Below are 19,677 nucleotides of genomic sequence, written 5' to 3'. Positions count from 1 at the left end.
TCTAAACTTTCTGAATGCACTATTTACATACACAAATACATAAACAAATATATACACACATGCTTGTAAAGCTCATTGACTTTTCCGGGCAAAAAAGCAACCAGGCTCTGGATTGTGCATCATAGGCAACGGATGATACATCTACACTGCCTTTAAAAAACAACGAAAAGGAGGTAGACTTCTTGTTGTGTTAAATTGGGTTAAGAAGCATCCTGATATTTTTCTACCTCTGCAAATCAGGCAGCATTTTAAAGTATTGGACACAGCCAGAGACTGAGTTGAGACAGATGCTTCACATTTATTGTACGTGACATCCATCCATACCGCACCTCTTTAATATCTCTCTGGTACTTGTTGTTCATGTCTTCGCTCTTGATGAGGTCTTTACGGGCCGTCTCTAGCTCCTGCTCCACCTCGGACACGCGGGAGGAGAGCGAGGACATGCGCTCTTTCATCTGCGCCAACTCGTAGTTCTGTTTCTCCAGCAGTTCCTGCAGCTCCACCACTTGACTGGCCTCGTCCCCGGACTCCATCGACCCGTTAGACAACCGCTGTGGTACAAACATAAACAATACACAGCAGGTCTGGTGAATGTTGTGAGGGTGATGGATTAAAAATAATGGTAACACTTTAAAATAAGGTGGTTTTTGCTGACATTAGTAAATGCATTAGCTAACAAACTAATAATAAGCAATAAAGTTTTTCAGCTATTATTATTTACTAATGTTATGTATTATTTATTAAATATATAATATATATATTTGTATTATTTATTATTTATATATATATTTATTTATTTATTTATATTGTATGTATTTTTTTACAGTGTATTTATATTTATTTTAAAGCTATATTTACAGCTTGATTTCCTTGGCAATTTGGAGCCATAAATGTGTTTTAACTGTGAATTGAAATTACTTCTATGCGAGTTCCTGAAAGCTTACATAAGAAGCATGTGTCTTTTCAAAGCCTAAATATACAGAATTATTCTGGTTTGTTTGTTCATTTATCTCTGTCATTTATTCATCCTCGCTTTCATTATGGCCTTTGTGGCCTTTTGGTATGCTCATATCAGTCTGTTAAATCTAGCTGCATTATTACGTGCATGCGAAATCTTTCCACTGCAGAGCCGAAAATAAAGATTTCTGTCACATTTTCACACTAAAGCCTGCTACGCCTTATGCTGTACTAAAATTAGACTTTATTTCCGTTTAATTTATGGTGCAGACTCACAGACGGGGTGATAAAATCATTTGCCGAGCACACAGAATTTAATCTGTCAAAGCTGTGAAGCTATGAGCGATCTACGCGTCTTCAACAGAAGAGATCCGTGTTCGTAAATAGACAATGACAAGACAAAGAACGGCAATAAAAATATGTTAGAGAGGCAGCGAGGGCTAATAATGACGCAGTCCCACAATCCTGTTTTCTGTCTATTTGATCTATTTTTGTTTTTATTTATCTATTTGAAAATGTGATGGTCAGATTTGTTTGTTTGATGTACAAGCAACACATCAAATGCCATTTTGTGTAAATAATATTTCTCAAGATTTTGTCTAGTGTGCATGAATCCGTGTGTTCCTCATCTGGTATGCAATTTTACACACACACACACACACACACACACACACACACACACACACACACACACACACACACACACACACACACCCTTGAATGGGGTTTAAAGATTCGAACCCGGGTCTCCATGCAACCTTTTCCCTTGACGCCTCTGCTCTAGGCAGTTGGCCAAACCAATAAATCAGTGTTAGATGGTAGGGTATGAATATTGTCAGTAATGCCACTATATTCACTGTCCATTAAACAAGATTAAATTTGACTAAATGTACCATATACTGTCAATTTGCCAGCCTGCCTGCAATGAAACCACACTTTTCTGGCATCGCTCAGAGGAACATTTGCCTGGGACCTATTTAAGTGCACATTAAGTATGATTTAGTAATATATAAGTCAGAAGGAGTGTTTTTGTTGACAGTGCAGTCATCTGGGGGAGTCGAAGCCTAGTGGTTAGAAAAACTGGCTTGTAACCCAAAGGTTGCCTTGTTCAAGTCTCTTGGCTGGCAGGTTGCAACTGTGGTGCCCTCCAGGTGCTGCACGGATAGCTTCCCAATGCAAAGGTCACATTTCGAGTATGGGTTACCATAACATGTCACATTTTCACATTACATTGAAGTTATGTATTTCTTTCTCTTCAACACTACATAATACTCTAAATCTCATTGTCTCACCCCACTGGAATGGGATGGTATCCTAGACTGGCCAAGGTAAACCTCAGTTTAGCTGTTTGGCCAGTCGTTGTCCCAGCTCGACCAACTGAAACGTGCCCAGCAAACCATCTCATGTTGGTGATAAACAATAACCACACTGGAGTGGTTGTGCAGGTACCCACTTTGCCATGAACTTTTTGGGCATCGGTGCCCTCCAGCAAGTCCTCAGCGCCCTCTCCTGATGCCACCTTCCTTTGAATGTGTGCATTCTGCTCCCTTAAGGCTACAATCTGCAAAAGATTGATTAAGAGAAAAAGTTACTTAGAAATAATAGCCAGCTGAACTGACATCAAAACAAACTGGATTTTGTCTTTTGCTGAAAGGACAATTTACATTTAGTCAGGGTTAAAACCAAGGCCGCCTTAATGCACGGGCTTACCTGGGCTGAAGCCCAGGGGCCTCCCAAGTTCAAGGGCCTCCGCCGCCTCCCAAGTTTGCGTTCATGATGAGCTGAAAAGGTCATATTGTTTTGTAACTTGTCAGGTCTTCTGTCAATCACTCTAATTGCACGTTACATGACTGCTGGTCCATTGTAACTTAACGTGAAATAAAATGTCAGACGTAGCATATTTTTTATTCCGCGTAATGTAATTAAGTGCACGTTGTCAACTTGACATTCCTGCACGTTAGATTGAGTGTGACAGAGAAACGGGAAATAATCCACCAACAAAATGAAAGAATAATTTCTGAAATTTCATAATAAGCACCAGTGAGGTGCAGGTCTCTCTCTCTTTCGTGCGCGCGCTCGGTCGTTCGCTCTCTCTCTGTGCTCGTTCAGCTGTCTGAGTCTCTGGCATGCAGAAGTCTCTCCAAACGTGCACAAGAAACTGTGCCACTAAATTAAGAAAGGAGTTCCCGCACATAATGCTGTTAGTTGTTATAAAGTTTAAGTTTACTCGCGTTTATATCAGTGACGCGTGCGCAGCTGGAGCGATGTAGTTTGACGCGACGTTAGCTCACAGAACACACATCTGTTGGTTTAGAAAGACGAGAAAGAGACGCAACGGTAAAGGTGCAAGAAAGTAAAGAGAGACAAGACCATCTCAAATGATCATCCCCTGATAGCACCATTATAATCTCATTATCTAAAGATCTTATATACAGGTATGTTCCCTGTTCCATGTCTTGTGCATATTCATACTTTGTCGTTTTACATACTTATGTATGCATAAATACTAAATACAATGCATACTATATCTTCAATAGCCTACAAAATAAATAACTGATTAAAAAACAAGATTATGTCTATAAAGGCTTATCTTTTGTTATCATTAATGCATTTAACAAGATTCTGTCTATAAAGACTTATCTTTTGTTATCATTAATGCATTTAACAAGATTCTGTCTATAAAGATTTATCTTTTGTTATCATTAATGCCTTTTCACTTTAAAACTAACTTGAACTTCTTATATTTTTAAAACTGTTGTGAGCATTTAGTTAGTGAGTGGCAATTTTCTGCAAATTTGTATATTCCAAAAACTATATAAACATAAAGCTTATAAACATATACACTTTCACACATTTTGGTTTTATTATCACCACAAGTTGCTGTGTGTGGTTGTGAAATAAAGTGTCTTGTGTTTATGCTCAAGTAGGCTCAGTGATATGTTAATAATGATATTATGGTGTTTTCTGGCTCAAAGAGGGAAAACTCACTGTTGTATGTCTCGAAAGAAACTAATGCATTTTGTGATGTAGATTACCTAGATATTGCACTTAAAAAAAGAGACTATAAATCGAGGGGAAGGGGGGCCTACAAAACCTCTTAGCCCCGGGTCCTCACATTAGGTTAAGGCGGCCCTGGTTAAAACGGTGGCTCAATGACGCACTTGAGCCACCACGCATGGCCCCACCCCTAACACAATCACAAGCATCCAATCATGCTTTCCCGCAAGTGGGCGTGGTTTCATCGCCGACAGCAAACAAACCCTCACTGCTTGAGAGCAGGGAATGCTGCCTATTTTTCCAAGGTTTTGATAACTTATTTTATTTACTTGGTGTTTTCCATCATTTAAATTTGGTTGGGTGGTTAATAACCCATTTTTCTGTGGTGTGACAAACATATTTAATATATCTGAATTTACAGGGACTTTAAGGTAAGGGATTTAAACAAACAAACAGTAAGTATGAGAATTAGCAAACACTTTTAACTATTACATTGTATTGGCTAAACAACATAGAAGTAATACAAAAATATTATCCTGCCATATAAAGAGACAAGGCAAGGTGAAATTTAAATTCACACACACATTTTTTTTAAAGTGTAAATCAAATAAATGTATTATTACCTTTACATTGCTGTTTTTAGTTCTTATCATTACATTTCCATGGGTTATTTTTAAAACCCGTTAAAGGCGGAGTCCACGATGTTTGAAAGCCAATGTTGATATTTGAAATCACCTAAACAAACACGCCCCTACCCCAATAGAATCTGGACCTTCTGTTGATAGACCCACCACACACATACGCAAACCCGGCAAGGATGTCGGTTAGTAGACACGCTCCTTACTGCTGATTGGGCATAAGTGTGTTTTGGTAGTCGGCCCGTCTCCTTTTCCAAAGCGTTTTTCAAACATCGTGGACTCCGCCTTTAACTGGCACTGTAATGTGACCGGGACACTCGAGTTTCCTTCAATATTTTTCATGTAAATGTTAATTTATCACGACAAACGGGAAAGGTCTAAGAACGTAGTTTTCATATTTTAAAAACCTTTTAGCAGTAATAATAATGCAGTGACTGTATTTTATCAATTTGTGACAAGAGTATGCAGCAAACCTCACGGCAAACCAACACAAACTTAATTTCTTTTGATAATTTATGTATAAAATAATACTATACTGCATTATTTTTATTTATTACAATAAATTTTAACTGCTATAAAAAAATCTTATTTAATATTTTTACCTCCAGACACTTCTGTAAAACAAGACCAAAATTAGGCTTCTAGACCAAAAAATGCCAGTTATATTAATTCGAAGGGGTACATCACCTTTTCATCCCCCGGTCAAAAAGGGCTGTGCCAGGCAGTGTTGGGGAAAGTTACTTTTAAAAGTAATGCATTACAATACTTAGTTACTTTTCATGAAAAGTAATGCTTACGTTACTTTTTTGCGTTACTTTTTCTTGGCTGAGGCTTGATCTCTTTCAGGCCTTGCAGGTGTTTTTATGACTGCAAAGTTCTGCATTCATCCCAAAAATGTCGAGCCATCTCAGTTTCTGACTCAAACTGTTCCCAGACAGACGTATACGCATAGAGTGCATAATGTGACTACGTTCAGTTTAATTCAGTACATATTTTTTTAAATAAAATTAATTAAACTAAAAAAGTAACTTGCATTACTTTTTTGAAAAAGTAACTTAAATATTAATGTGTGCATTTAAAAAGTAAGGCGTTACTTTACTCGTTCCTTCGGAAAAGTAATATTATTATGTAATGGACGTTACTTGTAATGCGTTAACCCCAACACTGGTGCCAGGTAAAGGGTTAAGTTTCAGAGACACAATAGCTGAAGCTACATAGATGTTTGCCGCAGTCCGAGTCATTCCTGTAACTTTACAGCTTTATGTCTCGCATTATGTGCATCACCTGCGAGCAACAAACACACTGGAGCTCATTCCTGTGGGTAACATTGACCAAACTTTTTATTTTGTAGCTGAAGAGACTTTTTCCTTGGACTATATCGTAATGGGATATCCACAATGCTTTTACGACCAGACTGGGGAGGGGTTATGTCCCTAATATTCATATGTAATGTTGATAGCTCACGAATTAGCATGCATTAAAGGAAAACAGCATCATAAATCAAACAGTAACTGTTTAGAAGTGTCTTAATATGACACATTTACAACAACCACAATTTTTAATTGAAGACATACAGTACCAAAGGCCCAGAGGAGATTAGCATCTCTAACCAGAAGTTACCTGATGGTGGCCAAATGTGTTCGGAAAACACAGCATGCCAGATTCAAACCTTTGTCACCTGCAGGAGCACCACGTAATAGCTACTGTGCAATGGCTCACCAATTAAGAAAATGACTTAAAAACCATGTTTGACAGAGTAATATTATACTATTATAATATATATAACACCCTATTCGTACAGTATCTTACTGCTGACCACTCCGTCACATCAACACACACATTGTGCTCTCTCCAGGCTAAAGGGCATTGGGAGATTATCCCACACCCGTGCTGAGATGCCTCGTTCACCGTGAGCTTAAAGCAAGCAGCACACATACACAGACATGAGAGATTCGGTGCTTTTATTTGATTGCTCACAATGCATTCCTTTAATGAAGCGGCAATTAAGAGGCTTTGCGCTTTTGAAGGTGCAGAAAGAGGACTGTCTGGGCTTTTTTTAGGCCTTAAGATCAAACCTCTTCTTTCTCCACAAAGAGGTGAAATATTGAGTCAACATGCAAATGAAGGTAAATGAAAAGTGGGAGCCCACTGAAAGTGAGCATGTCTGCTTTGATGTCGTTCATTTTGTCTCATCAAAGCAGAGTGCGTGCGAGAGCATCTGCGTCTGAAACGCTGGTTTGTTTCACACAAAAACAACTACTTCACAGAAACTGTATTCATCGTGAGGCACCTGACTGGGGGTGTAAAACAACATTTCCAACTGTTGCGTGAGCAAGAAATTCAGTCATATTTGTACCAAAATGAAGCACTCTTTCATAATATTAAAGTATGTAGATGCTTTTATACACTCACCTAAAGGATTATTAGGAACACCATCCTAATACTGTGTTTGACTCCCTTTCACCTTCAGAACTGCTTTAATTCTACATGGCATTGATTCAACAAGGTGCTGAAAGCATTCTTTAAAAATGTTGGGCCATATTGATAAGATAGCATCTTGCAGTTGAAGGAAATTTGTGGGATGCACATCCAGGGCACGAAGCTCCCGTTCCACCACATCCCAAAGATGCTCTATTGGGTTGATATCTGGTGACTGTTGGGGCCGTTTTAGTACAGTGAACTCATTGTCATGTTCTAGAAACCAATTTGAAATGATTTGAGCTTTGTGACATGGTGCATTATCCTGCTGGAAGTAGCCATCAGAGGATGGGTACATGGTGGTCATAAAGGGATGGACATGGTCAGAAACAATGCTCAGGTAGGCCGTGGCATTCAAACGATGCCCAATTGGCACAAAGGGGCCTAAAGTGTGCCAAAAAAAACATCCCCCACAGCATTACACAACCACCACCAGCCTGCACAGTGGTAACAAGGCATGATGGATCAATGTTCACATTCTGTTTACGCCAAATTCTGACCCTACCATCTGAATGTCTCAACAGAAATCGGGACTCATCAGACCAGGCAACATTTTTCCAGTCTTCAACTGTCCAATTTTGGTGAGCTTGTGCAAATTGTAGCCTCTTTTTCTTATTTGTAGTGGAGATGAGTGGTACCCGGTGGGGTCTTCTGTTGTTGTAGACCACTTGCCTCAAGGTTGTGCGTGTTGTGGCTTCACAAATGCTTTGCTGCATACCTTGGTTGTAACAAGTGGTTATTTCAGTCAAAGTTGCTCTTCTATCAGCTTGAATCAGTCGGCTCATTCTCCTCTGACATCTAGAATCAACAAGGCATTTTCGCCCACAGGCCTGCCGCATACTGGATGTTTTTCCTTTTTCACACCATTCTTTGTAAACCCTAGAAATGGTTGTGTGTGAAAATCCCAGTAACTGAGCAGATTGTAAAATACTTAGACTGGCCAGTCTGGCACCAACAACCATGCCACGCTCAAAATTGCTTAAATCTCCTTTCTTTCCCATTCTGACATTCAGTTTGGAGTTCAGGAGATTGTGACCAATTTGGTGATTTGATTCTTTTGTATATGGTTTCGATTTGATTCAGTCCAGTATTAATTAGTAATCAATATTTCATTAAAACAACTAGTTTTGGTGTCATGGAATTTATTTGGTGTGCTGTCACTTTAAGACCTATGAGATGGAAAGAAGCCTCAACCAAACATAAAAGTTAATATTTCTTGTTCGCTTTGTTAAATGGCTGCAAATTTTCACCATATGGTAACTCTCTACGTATCTCTTAGAATTGGCTGAGTCATAATCCTTTTTTAAATGTCTGCCTTCACCTCTTTTCTCCTCTTTGTCTCTCTCTTTGATCCAGTGCCCTCCTACAAACCTTTGAGATGAGTGTTAACTCAGAAATAGAGATGTTATAACACACGGTAGGGAATCACTGCCACACGCTTAGGCTCGAAATCATCCCACTGATTCTCATCTTTCTTCTCCTAAAGAAACGTTTGCAGAAAAGTTTGAAACTCTTTCAGCTAGAACTACACCATCTGGACAGCAAGTATTGGCAACTTATGACAATGTTCTTTTTCCTGTTCTTTTTTGCATTTCACACGATTCAGATCAACAAACAACATGAAATAAATCGACACTGATTGATACACTTATTGTGTCAATTGATTATGTAACCCGATGTTCAGCACAATTTTGTTGCAGGAGGCTTTATGGTTACATTATCTGAGCTTACCTCCTGATTGGCTGCAGCTAACTCCTCCTCTAAGGCAGAGACTCTTTCCAGTGACACCCGCAATCTCTCTCGTACCTGGAAAAGAGTTAAAAATAGATGTTATTTTTATTATAAAAGTATTTTTAATAATGATAATAAATGCTCTGTGGTTTCAGTCCATTGTTGGGTCAAATATAAACAAACCCAACCACTGGCTTTAAATAAAATTAAACCCAAAATGCAAGGTTGTTTCAAACCATGGATGGTTCAAATATGGACATTTTCTAAGTTAAAGGTCACATATTATACCAATTTTTAAAATTTTTAATATTATCTTTCCCATTTATTGGGCACTTGACCTCATCTTAATGCCTTTGCTGCTTGTGGTTGCATCAAAAAATTCTGCATTTCTTCTTCTGTGCACACAATTCAGTTTAGCAACAACTAAAGTAAATGTATAACTTGCCCAATTGTAACTAAATGCAGTCCTGTCTCCATTTTCTAAGTGTGCCTTGTTTTATTTACAGAGTTTAATTTACTAGGTTACCAATACCACTGACATTTTCTTGATGGAAACGCACCTAGCATTTGTTTGTTTTACTTTTTCTGCCAATTAAAAAAAAATGGCTTCACGTTTGGATGGAAACCCCACTATTGAGGTGGGTTAAACACTCACTGAAGCTGCTGCCTCATAAATCATGTGTTTCTCTGCTGCCCGTTACCTAACGCCTTATAAATGACACTGTCTGTAGAAGGGAGCATAATGGATTACAACTGGATGAACAGGCACAGGAACTTAATCCATAAATAAAAGGCCACGGGATAAAGGAAAGGACATGCGGGATAGTGGGGCACAGTTTTGCAATAAATGTGTTAAGATCTCAAAATCCCAAAACAGCACAACGTTGCATGAGAATAAATTACATTTTGTCTGCTAAGACACTTTTTTCAAATATGTTAAATATACAATGCATTGTGGGAAGGTATAGATTGTATTGTGACTCCCTCATGAAATCAACATTGTAGCAGTTGCTGTCACGGTTTACCTTCTCATCCAGTGCTTTGTGATGCTCAAACAGAGACTTGAGGGCTTTGAGGACCTCCACCTCACTGGAGACCCCAGAAGGAGACTGAGCCTGTCGTTTGACCACCGTCATGCGTAGGGAGCGTTCATGCCTTGACACCAAGCACTCCAAATGCTCCAACAGCAGCTGTTGAACACACAATGGTTACCCACAGGACACTTGACATCACTTGCACCTTAATCCACTCAAACCTTTACAAATATTAAACTGAAAAAAAATACTGAAACTACAGCTTAAGCTGTTGGAGATACAAAATTATGTCTTAGTTTATTTTTTATTAACACCAGCATCTGTGGCTATATACATGGCACAAACCGATTAATCTATACGTAAGTTTTAATGCGCTCCCTGTGTCATGCTGATTGTTTGTTTAATTAATAGTGGCATTTAAATTATAATGCTGAAAATAGTGTGAAAGTACAGTGGCAAGAAAAAGTATGTGAAAACCTTGTCTAATTGTAGACTGATTTGACTAAAACCCTCAAGGACAACTTTCATTTGAAAAGTAATGACATGTGCTTAACACCATTTTCTCACTAACATCATCTTTTCTCATTTTACAAGGGACTAGTTTCAGCAGGGTAACAACATTAGACACAAGACAACCCATTACATTACTTGAAACAATAAAGCAGACCAAACAAATTGAAACCCCCTGGACTAGGCACAAAGGAGATTATGTTAATGTGGTTACTCTCTGGTCTGGTACATGGCATGTAAAATCGAGAGAGAGATCATCAAATGTTATCATCAATAACAGATCATTACTCATGAGAATCATTTTATGTTTAGTGGACATTGTACGAGAACTTTTAATGGTCAAATGTTGGGGATAAACTTATAGACTTACATATGCATGAAAACCTGGTATAATTATGTTGCATCTAAAGCCGGATGTGTGATATTTCAATCATATCGATTTAAATCTCAGACTTCTGACCATATATTGTTCTATTGTTTGCTATGTGAAAGTTTTATGAAACAAAATCGCAATGCAACAGTACCATTTCTTTTGCAGGTGCTCAAATTAAAAGCATCCCTGCTGACTGCAACCAAATTGCTGAGAACAATGATATGCAATGTTAGTTTTTTGTTAATCAAAAATACAAATTATTTACTGGGAATACAATCTAAAGGGGTTTATTTTACACTAATGAGTTGCTGACTGCACATCGTCGCTATACATGGGTGCTTATTAAGACATGCACAAAGCAAACAACATATTAAATTATATTTATTTCATGTATTTAATAGTTATAAAGACATCACCGTTTTGATTTTGTAGGTGTGTGGTGCACTTAATTCTTTATGCTTTTTACATTGCTGTATTATTGCATTATCCTTATGTAATGTCAAACTCCTGCTCTTATATAATCTTTCTTCTTTTAAGGGCCATTTCCATTTAAGATGGAAAGGCATGTCTAGTTTAACATGACGCCAATTAATCATATTAATTGACTACATGTTCAAAAATCCGGTAAAAATACAATTTATTTAGATTAAAATCTATTTATGAGGATAATAAAATCTGCAGTAAGTTCTATTTTATAAACTATATATTTAATAAACAAAACAAAACAAAAAAACTAAAAACTGAAACAAAAAGTGATTTTGGACCAGTGTTGTTTACATCTAGCCATGTGAGACTAAACCTGAACTCATTTTTTATGATTTACTGTTTTCTGCATTTAAGCATCCTACTGTACATAATATAAAGAACATTCTGTGAATATATAACTTCGATATCTTTAATACTCACTGAGTAAGATCATGTCAAAGATTGAAATTAATGACTAAAAACTATTCTCAAAATTAAATTATGAGAATTTAACCTTGATTTCACAGACAGGGTCACACATGGTCTATGCACCTGTATCACTGATACATTCAAATTTGTGTCCAAATATCCAGGGTACATCTATTGCACAAAGCAGAACATTGAATGAGTCGCTGCACTAGGCCTGCCTCAGTACTGTACATGTATCTGCCTGAGGTCTGGGCTGACATCTGTACTGTGCTGCTCCAAAAACCAACAGAAGAGCTGACCTTTCTATTTTTGCTAGGCTTTATGCTCTCTCTCCTTCATAACCCTGTTTCTGTGTCAGCCTGTGTGTTTCCTACCGCCAGCTCAGCATAAAAACAACCCTACAGCCGGAAAATACAGGTTAGGTTACTTTCTCTCTAGCATTCTGTGGGTGGAATGGGTTCGCAGTGGTGCCTTCTGCAGACATGGCCATTAAACAATACATGAATCTCAACAGTGATGTTAATCAATATTTCTACAGAAACAGTATCATTTTACTTCCTGTTTCTTGTCTGGGAATTCAATGTGGAATCTGAAACATATGTAACATTAATGAGGTACTTTACATACATGTTAAAACTGATACCACAAACTATTTGCAAATAAGGAGTTCAGATGCAAAACCCTCTAAGTGCGTCTGACATCTTTTCTTCAAAATATGAATTTTTTTATCAGGCCCTTATGTTGCGGCTTTTGCACGAGAGTTGCTCAAATTCAAACACTACGCAAAAAATGACTGCAGTATCATGTTATGACATCTACATTTACCCATTGGCCGGGTGCTTTTATCCAAAGTGATTTGGAGTGCATTTAATCTATATTTTTTTGTTATCACTAATGGCGCTTTTCTATTGCATAGTACCCCACAGTTTAGGTTGGGTCAGCTCACCTCACTTTGGCTTGGTTAGCTTTTCCATCGAGTTTAGTAACACTTCGGAGTGGGAGGGATTATAGGCATTTCGTTATACAGCTGGGAAAATAAGTATTTTACACATCAGCATTTTTATCAGTAGGCTATTGAGCACAAAATTTCCACCGGATTTAGCCATCAAGCCAAATATTGAATTCATACAAAGAAATCAGAACATTTAAGTATACAAGTTGAGTCATAATAAATAAAGTGAAATGACACAGGGAATAAGTATTGAACACACTTTATTTAATACTCAAACCACTTTATAGTTTCCTTGGCCTTATGTTTGGGATCCACTTGCTGATAAAAATGCTGATGTGTCAAATACTTATTTTCCCCTCTTTATTTGCGCTGCTAACTGCTGAGACATCATACAAGTGAGAGCATTGTTGGAATGCTATAAGGTACCATACATTCATTTATTTCTCATCGCGTTTATCACTCCCTCTGTCACACGTGACAGTTTCTGTACAAACACCCGTGGCGTCAGTCGACATGCTCCGCTGAGCTTCATTTAAGTTGCATTTAAGCATATATGTGGACGTGCGCATCGCAAATGTGCCGCCACAAAAGTCTGTATAAAAACTGATATGGTGTTCCTGATTCTCAACTTGTGGATGTTTTACAGCAAAACAGGAACTTACAGCAAAGCACAGTTGACAACAGGTTTACTCGAGAAAGCGCAAGCTAGCATGAAGGTAAAGCTAATCTTTTAAATTACAGGGATGACGCTGGTAGTGATGATTCTCTCAGACCAATCAGTGATCTACAGTGTTTTCGCATCATGTTTTGGTATCAACTCGGCTCGCTTGGAACCCCAACCGAGGCGTTACTAAAAAAAGTATTGGGTACTACGTACTGCACTCAGTGGAAAAGCCTCCAAAAGTAAGCTGACCCGACCCAATCCGTGGGGTACTATGCAATGGAAAAGCACTATATGTGTTCCCATGACTATTACGCTGCTGACGCAATTCTACCATGGATGGACATTCCCATTTTTAATGATTCTTACAACCATGATTTGTGAATTAAGGTGTACACTCAAACAAAACACTTTTACTTTTAACATGTGACCTTTTCCATAATGACTGCGCCCATAAAAGATAAGAAATTTTACTTGAAATGCCACTGGCAGAGTCCGTTACTAATCTCACTTGACCTCTCATGTTCTTTTCATTTCACTACTTCCCCTTATCCCCACTATCTTGTCTTAATACCCTTCAATATCCTCAATTCCATAATTGACTCTTCAAACGTTTGGCCGGAGCTAAGTAACGCAAGTAATTAATTGAATTGCAGAATAGACACTGAAGGGCCGGGTTACATAGCAGTGACTCAAGCAGGCGCTAAGGGGTGCAGCGAAAAAAAATGGTGGTGAAAATGAAGCATAAGATGCAAATGACTATTCTCTCATGAGATGGAAGCGATAGCCAGAGTGCTGTTTTTTTTGTCAGACGTTTTGGCAACTTCCCTGCACTAGCCTGCTTGTTTTCTTGACATCAACAGAATTATTATCTCAAACTTACAAGTAATTGCTGAATTATCTAACTGTCATGAAATTCAATTTAGGATGTTGTGAATCTGTGGTTGGCATCTCAAAATATGTGGGTGACGTTGTGCAATGACCAAATACTTTTGCTTGGATTTGTATGGTTGCAATAAGAAGGTGAATTAGGGGGCAACCCAATTGAGGGGGTCTTTCCATTCAAACTGTTGTGCACTTGGCATCAGAGCTAGAAATATTGAAACTATTAAGATAAATAAAACAAAAACTTTATTAAGATAAACTACTCAAATTTCACAAAGTTTAGTGCCAGGTTTAGCAAAAGCACTATGGAGCAACCAAAGCATCCATTTATGTGAGCAAGAACTGAGATTGCTGGCTTTATTGTAAACCAAAGCTGATGGTTGAGGAACAAAGTGTTGTTTAAAATGTTTGGAAAACAGTGTACAGTATGAACTTACTCTTGTGTTATTCCTCTCGGCCTTCAGCTCGGATATTTCCTCCTCTTTCTCCAGCAGCTGCTCTCTGCAGGCGTTGAGCTCCTTGGTCAGGGCGGCAAACTCCTGTAAAACACCAAAAAGCCATAACATTTAGTTTGCTTGAGGACGATATGACATTGGGATTGTTCACTTTGTTGTATGTGCTCACAATATTCTTGGGTAAACCTCATAGGATACTTAACATTTATTCTCCGAGGTATGCAGTACATGTACTGTACATTAAATGAACAGACTGCATGAATTTATGATACAGTAGGTGAACACCCTTTGAGCGAGCGAGATTAAAGCCATGTGAAACTCTTTACATAAGGAAAAGCTAAATCCCACTCAAGTAAATGGTACAGATTCAATGTACTAATGGTAATCTGCATTCAGTGCAGTAAGAGGATTTAAAAAATGGCAGAAATCATGCCATGCATTGATTTAGGCCCCACTGTGCTACATGATATAAACCGTGATCTATTTTTACGTACGTGCACATTTAGTCAAGTTGGGTACCACAAAATGCACCCTTGGAAATGTGATTTCATGTGTTTGTCCATCACTTAGGACAGGTAAGGGTGAAATGGACAATGAAGACTAGCAAAGCTGATGTGAACGTAGACGAAAAATACAGATATTGTTATGCATGGATACATGCAAGAATATAACGAACCCTTTTGTTTGTCTCTCAATAAGAAGTCTGATCTATGGCTTTGGTTGATGGTTAGAATAAAAGGTCTTATTTAATTCAGCAAGAGTTGCAATAGCGGACACCTCAATTGATAAACATGAGTTGGCGGATGATGACAGGCCTGCCTTGCTATAACCAGACGGCAGAGATTGGGATCATGTAAAGGGAGCCTTCAAGGACAATATCTCACACTGGTATTGATCTAAGCCTGTACTTCGCTGCAATGTTTCACTGATTATAGTGGGATAATTGAACAGGACTCAGTCCAGCTGGACATCAAAGAACCTCACAGAGGTCTTGCAGTGGTTGGTGAAATGTTGCATAGTAGGAGAATAGTATGAGATAGGATTCTTATAAGTATCCAAAGTCACAGCTCCTGCTGACCTGAATTCGTGGAACTTCCCTTCCCATTTCTATCAAAATGGTGACTGGCTTTTAAAAGGAAAGGTATGACTACAGCCTGCAGTTGCTATATTTATTGTTACTTTTTTTTTCATTCACATTCATACACGTTGTTCATCACTGCTGTGTTAAAACAAAAAAATTTAGAGCAGCTACAACACCATTCATCGTACTGTCAATGTAAACACACTTTAAATCGAAAAACAGCCTGACCAACAAACTTAAAAAAACAGGTCTATAAATCAATTTGTGATCAAAACTCCCACTGGCTTGCAACAGTGAGTGTGTCAACAGTTAGTGTCAAAGGTCAAATCAAATCTAACTCATAGCACAGAATCACTTTGTTGCCCTTAGGTACCAAATGTGGGAGTCTTAAGCATTGGATCAGCATCTGACAAACTCATTATAGTGTGAAGGTCTCACCAGTAAGAAAAAGGGAAGCACATTTGCAGTATTGACATCTTAACCCTTTGATCTAAAGCACATTACTCCAGATTACTTTATGCCATATTACTTGTGCTGCATTAGAGAACTGTAAATTAGGTCTACAATACTGCCATCAAGACTAAATATAGAACCATATCTATCTATCCATATCCTGCTTAATCCTGGCCTCAGGCCATTCAGAAATACCGGTTTGTTGGCCGAATCCGATCTGTCTGTCTGTCTGTCTGGCCACCTAATTTGTGGTTCAGTTTTTTATTTATATATTTGACCCAGTCGTAAGGGTCGACTAAATAAATAAGCTTTCCATTGATGTATGATTTGTAAGGATAGGACAATATTTGTCCAAGATAAAATGATTTTAAAATCTGGAATCTGAGAGTGCAATATAAACAGAATACTGAGAAAATCCATTTAAAGACCAAATTAAGCCCTTTTAACACATATTAGTAAAGAAAAGGTTTGTTTTAGTGTTCTCTACTGGCTTACAGATATAATGGCATTCTTGACTGAATGGGAGAAGCTTTTACATAAAAATCAAGCTTGAATGGGAAATCTTTTAGGAATGGGTAGCAAAGCAAAGTTTGTAGGCGAGTTTCTGGTCACAATTTTGCTGCATCCACTCACAAAAATAAAGTTTGAATATATTTTTTGGGTAGGAAATGTAAAAAATATCTTCATGGAACATGATCTTTACACAATGTACTAATGATTTTTGCCTTTTTCTACAAATATACCAATGTGACTTAAGACTTTCACTTAAGACGGTCACTTTTTAAATTCTGCAATGTTTTATCATTCAAACATGTTTTCATCAGTGATTTTGAATCTGTTTACCTTTTTTATGCCGTTTTTTACCAAAATGCTTGCATGCACTTAAAGGATTTTGCAGCAAAAACAAAAAAACAGAATTTGTTGAATACCAATGAAATGACTAAGTGACATTTAAGATGTCAACTGACCTCCAGTTACATTTTTTATTTTCCAACAGAAATGGGGGTTAACGGTCAAATGAGATGATAATGTGATATTTTTCATATATATAGGGCCCTATTTTAACGATCTGAAACGCAAATGCGAAGCGCAAAGCGCAAGTGACTTTGTGGGCGGATCTTATGCGCTGTTGCTATTTTCCCGGCGGGAGAAATGAGTCTTGCGCCAGGCGCAAATCAATAAGGGGTTGGTCTGAAGTAGGTTCATTATTCATAGGTGTGGTTTGGGCGTAACGTCAAATAAACCAATCAGAACGCTATTCAACATTCCCTTTAAACGCAAGGGCGCAAGTTCCATGGCGGGTTGCTATTATTATGACGGATTTACCAGGCGCACGCCAGGAGCGGTTCACAGCCGAGGAGACCCACGTTCTTGTAAGAGCAGTCAAAGACAGAGAAGTTGTTTTGTATGGGGATAGGAGAAAATCAGCGTCGGTTAAACAGGCGTGAGAAGAAATAGCCACAATTGTCTCATCAGCATGCTACAATGATGTCAGGGGACGGGGGATCCCAAGCTTGCCAGCATAAATCGGGCACGCCGGGCACACAGGAGGACATCGCTGCGTCCACCCTCACCGCTGAAAGGGTTTTGGGGGCTTTGAAATCGGACCCAAGAAACGCAAGCAAGGTCCAACCCCAAAGTACAATTACAAATCAAGTTCATATACATTAAGGTTTCTTATGAAAACATTTAAATTATTATTTAGATAAAATAAACGTAATACAGCCACACAACAAACTTACGAAAATGTATTAATCGTTATTTGCATGATAATTGTTTAACGCTGCCACACAAAATAAATAAAAACTATCACCACAATGCTCACCAAAATGATTTCTCTTATCTCATGTATTAATATTTTTTATTGTAACAATTTATGATTTAATGATTTCCCTTATCTTATATTTTTTATTGTAACAATTTATGATTTGCAAAAATAACTGTTGCATCTGTGTAGATTAGATAAGCAATGCGCGTTGTGCACGCTATACATTATGGTCAAGCATGCGCCCTTAAAATAGCATAATGAACTACGCGCAACGCGCCACTGACTTTAGACTAGTTTTTTTTGGTTAGTAGCGCAATTGTTTTTTGAAACTGCAAAATAGCATAAGAGATGGTTTGCGCCGGAGCACGCCTCCATTTTTGCGCTGAACCGCCCAGGGAGCGCAAGTTCATTCCCTAGTTTGCCGACATGCGTCTGTGGAGGGAAAACCCCGCTGTGCGCCGGTGCAAAATACGAAATGATACATGCGTCACTGACAAAGTCAATTGCGCTGGGTGCAAGATAGGGCCCATAATGTTAATTATAAACGATGTGTTTACAAAAAAGATCCGTTAATGAGAACATTTCTCAATAAAATTCTTTCAAAACAATCTGCTTCTTTGTGATTTAATCTACCTTATCTCACGGCAAGTCATGTTATAGTCACACATTTTTTTATTAATTTTTTTGTACTATTGACCTGTTTTTTGTGCCTCTGGAGCACGAATGCCTTTTTCGTGGCACACAGCACGAATTTCTATAAACAGTTTTTTGTGTCTGTGGCACGACTTTCTTTATAGTGTCATTTTATTTTTTTCTCATTGTTTTTCCTATTTTTAAATGATTGTCGCTTGGGGTTAGGGTTAGATTCGAGGTTTGCGTTAGGACAGTGTTCTTCAACCCTGGTCCTGGAGGACCCCCTTCCAGAAAGTTTTAGATGTAGCCTTATTTAAAACACCTGAGCCAACTCATCAGCCTCCTTCAAGAATGTCTCCCTAACAAGCTGATAAGTTAAAACAGGTGTGTTGATTAAGGAGACATCTAAAACATTCTGGAAGGGGGTCCTCCAGGACCAGGGTTGAAGAACACTGCGTTAGGATGTAATTTTATGCATTGGTTTCTGCATGCTTTTCGTCCGCTATTAAAACTTTTCTCGCCTGGAGTTGGGGTTTGACTTAGGATGTCGCAAAAAAGTGATTCTAACCCCAACCCCAAGCGACAATTGTAAAAAAAAAAAAAAACTATGAGAAAACAAAATATAAAATGACACAATAAACAAAGTTGTCCACAGAAAAAACTGTTTATAGAAATTTGTGCGTTGTGCCACGAAAAAGACCTTCGTGCTCCAGTGGCACGAAAAACAGCGGAAAATCGTTTCAATTCGTCAGATTGGGTTGGATTTAATACTATTGTCAGCCTCCATTGCGATTTTCATGATACAAATATTGAATTAAAAAAATATATATATTTTCAATAAAAATAACACAAAAACAAAAAAACATTTAATATTACTTCCTAGTAAAATTAAAAACAGCATAATCCAATCAAATATGTTTCAAAGGCATGAGGTACAAAAATTATAGGCTACCCAAATAAAACATAATGGAACTAAAAAAGCACCAGCCAATCAGAACAAACATAAAGTGAGATTCTGGACCAATGCCATTTAACTGTAGATGGCATAAAAAGTCATTTGTTTAAATGTCTCATTATGTTGACAGTCACTGCTGGTTACTACAAACAGATGAGATTTGCCAATTGATGGTCTATTACAATACTTGACTTGACTGGGTAATAAGGGCAATATATGTCA

The 19,677-nt window shown here is 38.0% G+C and overlaps 1 protein-coding gene across 9 annotated transcripts in view; it reads right to left on the bottom strand.

Annotated features, from left to right (window-relative positions):
• Positions 1-19,677, bottom strand: part of ppfia2 (PTPRF interacting protein alpha 2) — a 237,113-nt gene that overhangs the window by 81,166 nt on the left and 136,270 nt on the right. For all 9 annotated transcript variants that reach the window (XR_008639925.2, XM_055189829.2, XM_055189832.2 and 6 more), the window contains 5 exons: positions 14,548-14,649; positions 9,827-9,991; positions 8,802-8,876; positions 2,411-2,518; positions 330-551 (listed from right to left, as the gene is read on the bottom strand). Coding sequence is in view for 8 of the 9 variants with exons in the window: in XM_055189829.2 (XP_055045804.2) it covers positions 330-551; positions 2,411-2,518; positions 8,802-8,876; positions 9,827-9,991; positions 14,548-14,649 (672 nt within the window). In the remaining variant the exon portion in view is untranslated. The remainder of the gene's footprint in view (positions 1-329; positions 552-2,410; positions 2,519-8,801; positions 8,877-9,826; positions 9,992-14,547; positions 14,650-19,677) is intronic.

The sequence above is a fragment of the Misgurnus anguillicaudatus genome, chromosome 1, assembly GCF_027580225.2.
Source record: "Misgurnus anguillicaudatus chromosome 1, ASM2758022v2, whole genome shotgun sequence".
In the NCBI taxonomy this organism is placed as follows: domain Eukaryota; kingdom Metazoa; phylum Chordata; class Actinopteri; order Cypriniformes; family Cobitidae; genus Misgurnus; species Misgurnus anguillicaudatus.
The sequence above is the reverse complement of the archived record's forward strand: the minus strand, read 5'-3'. Positions and strand labels throughout refer to the sequence as shown.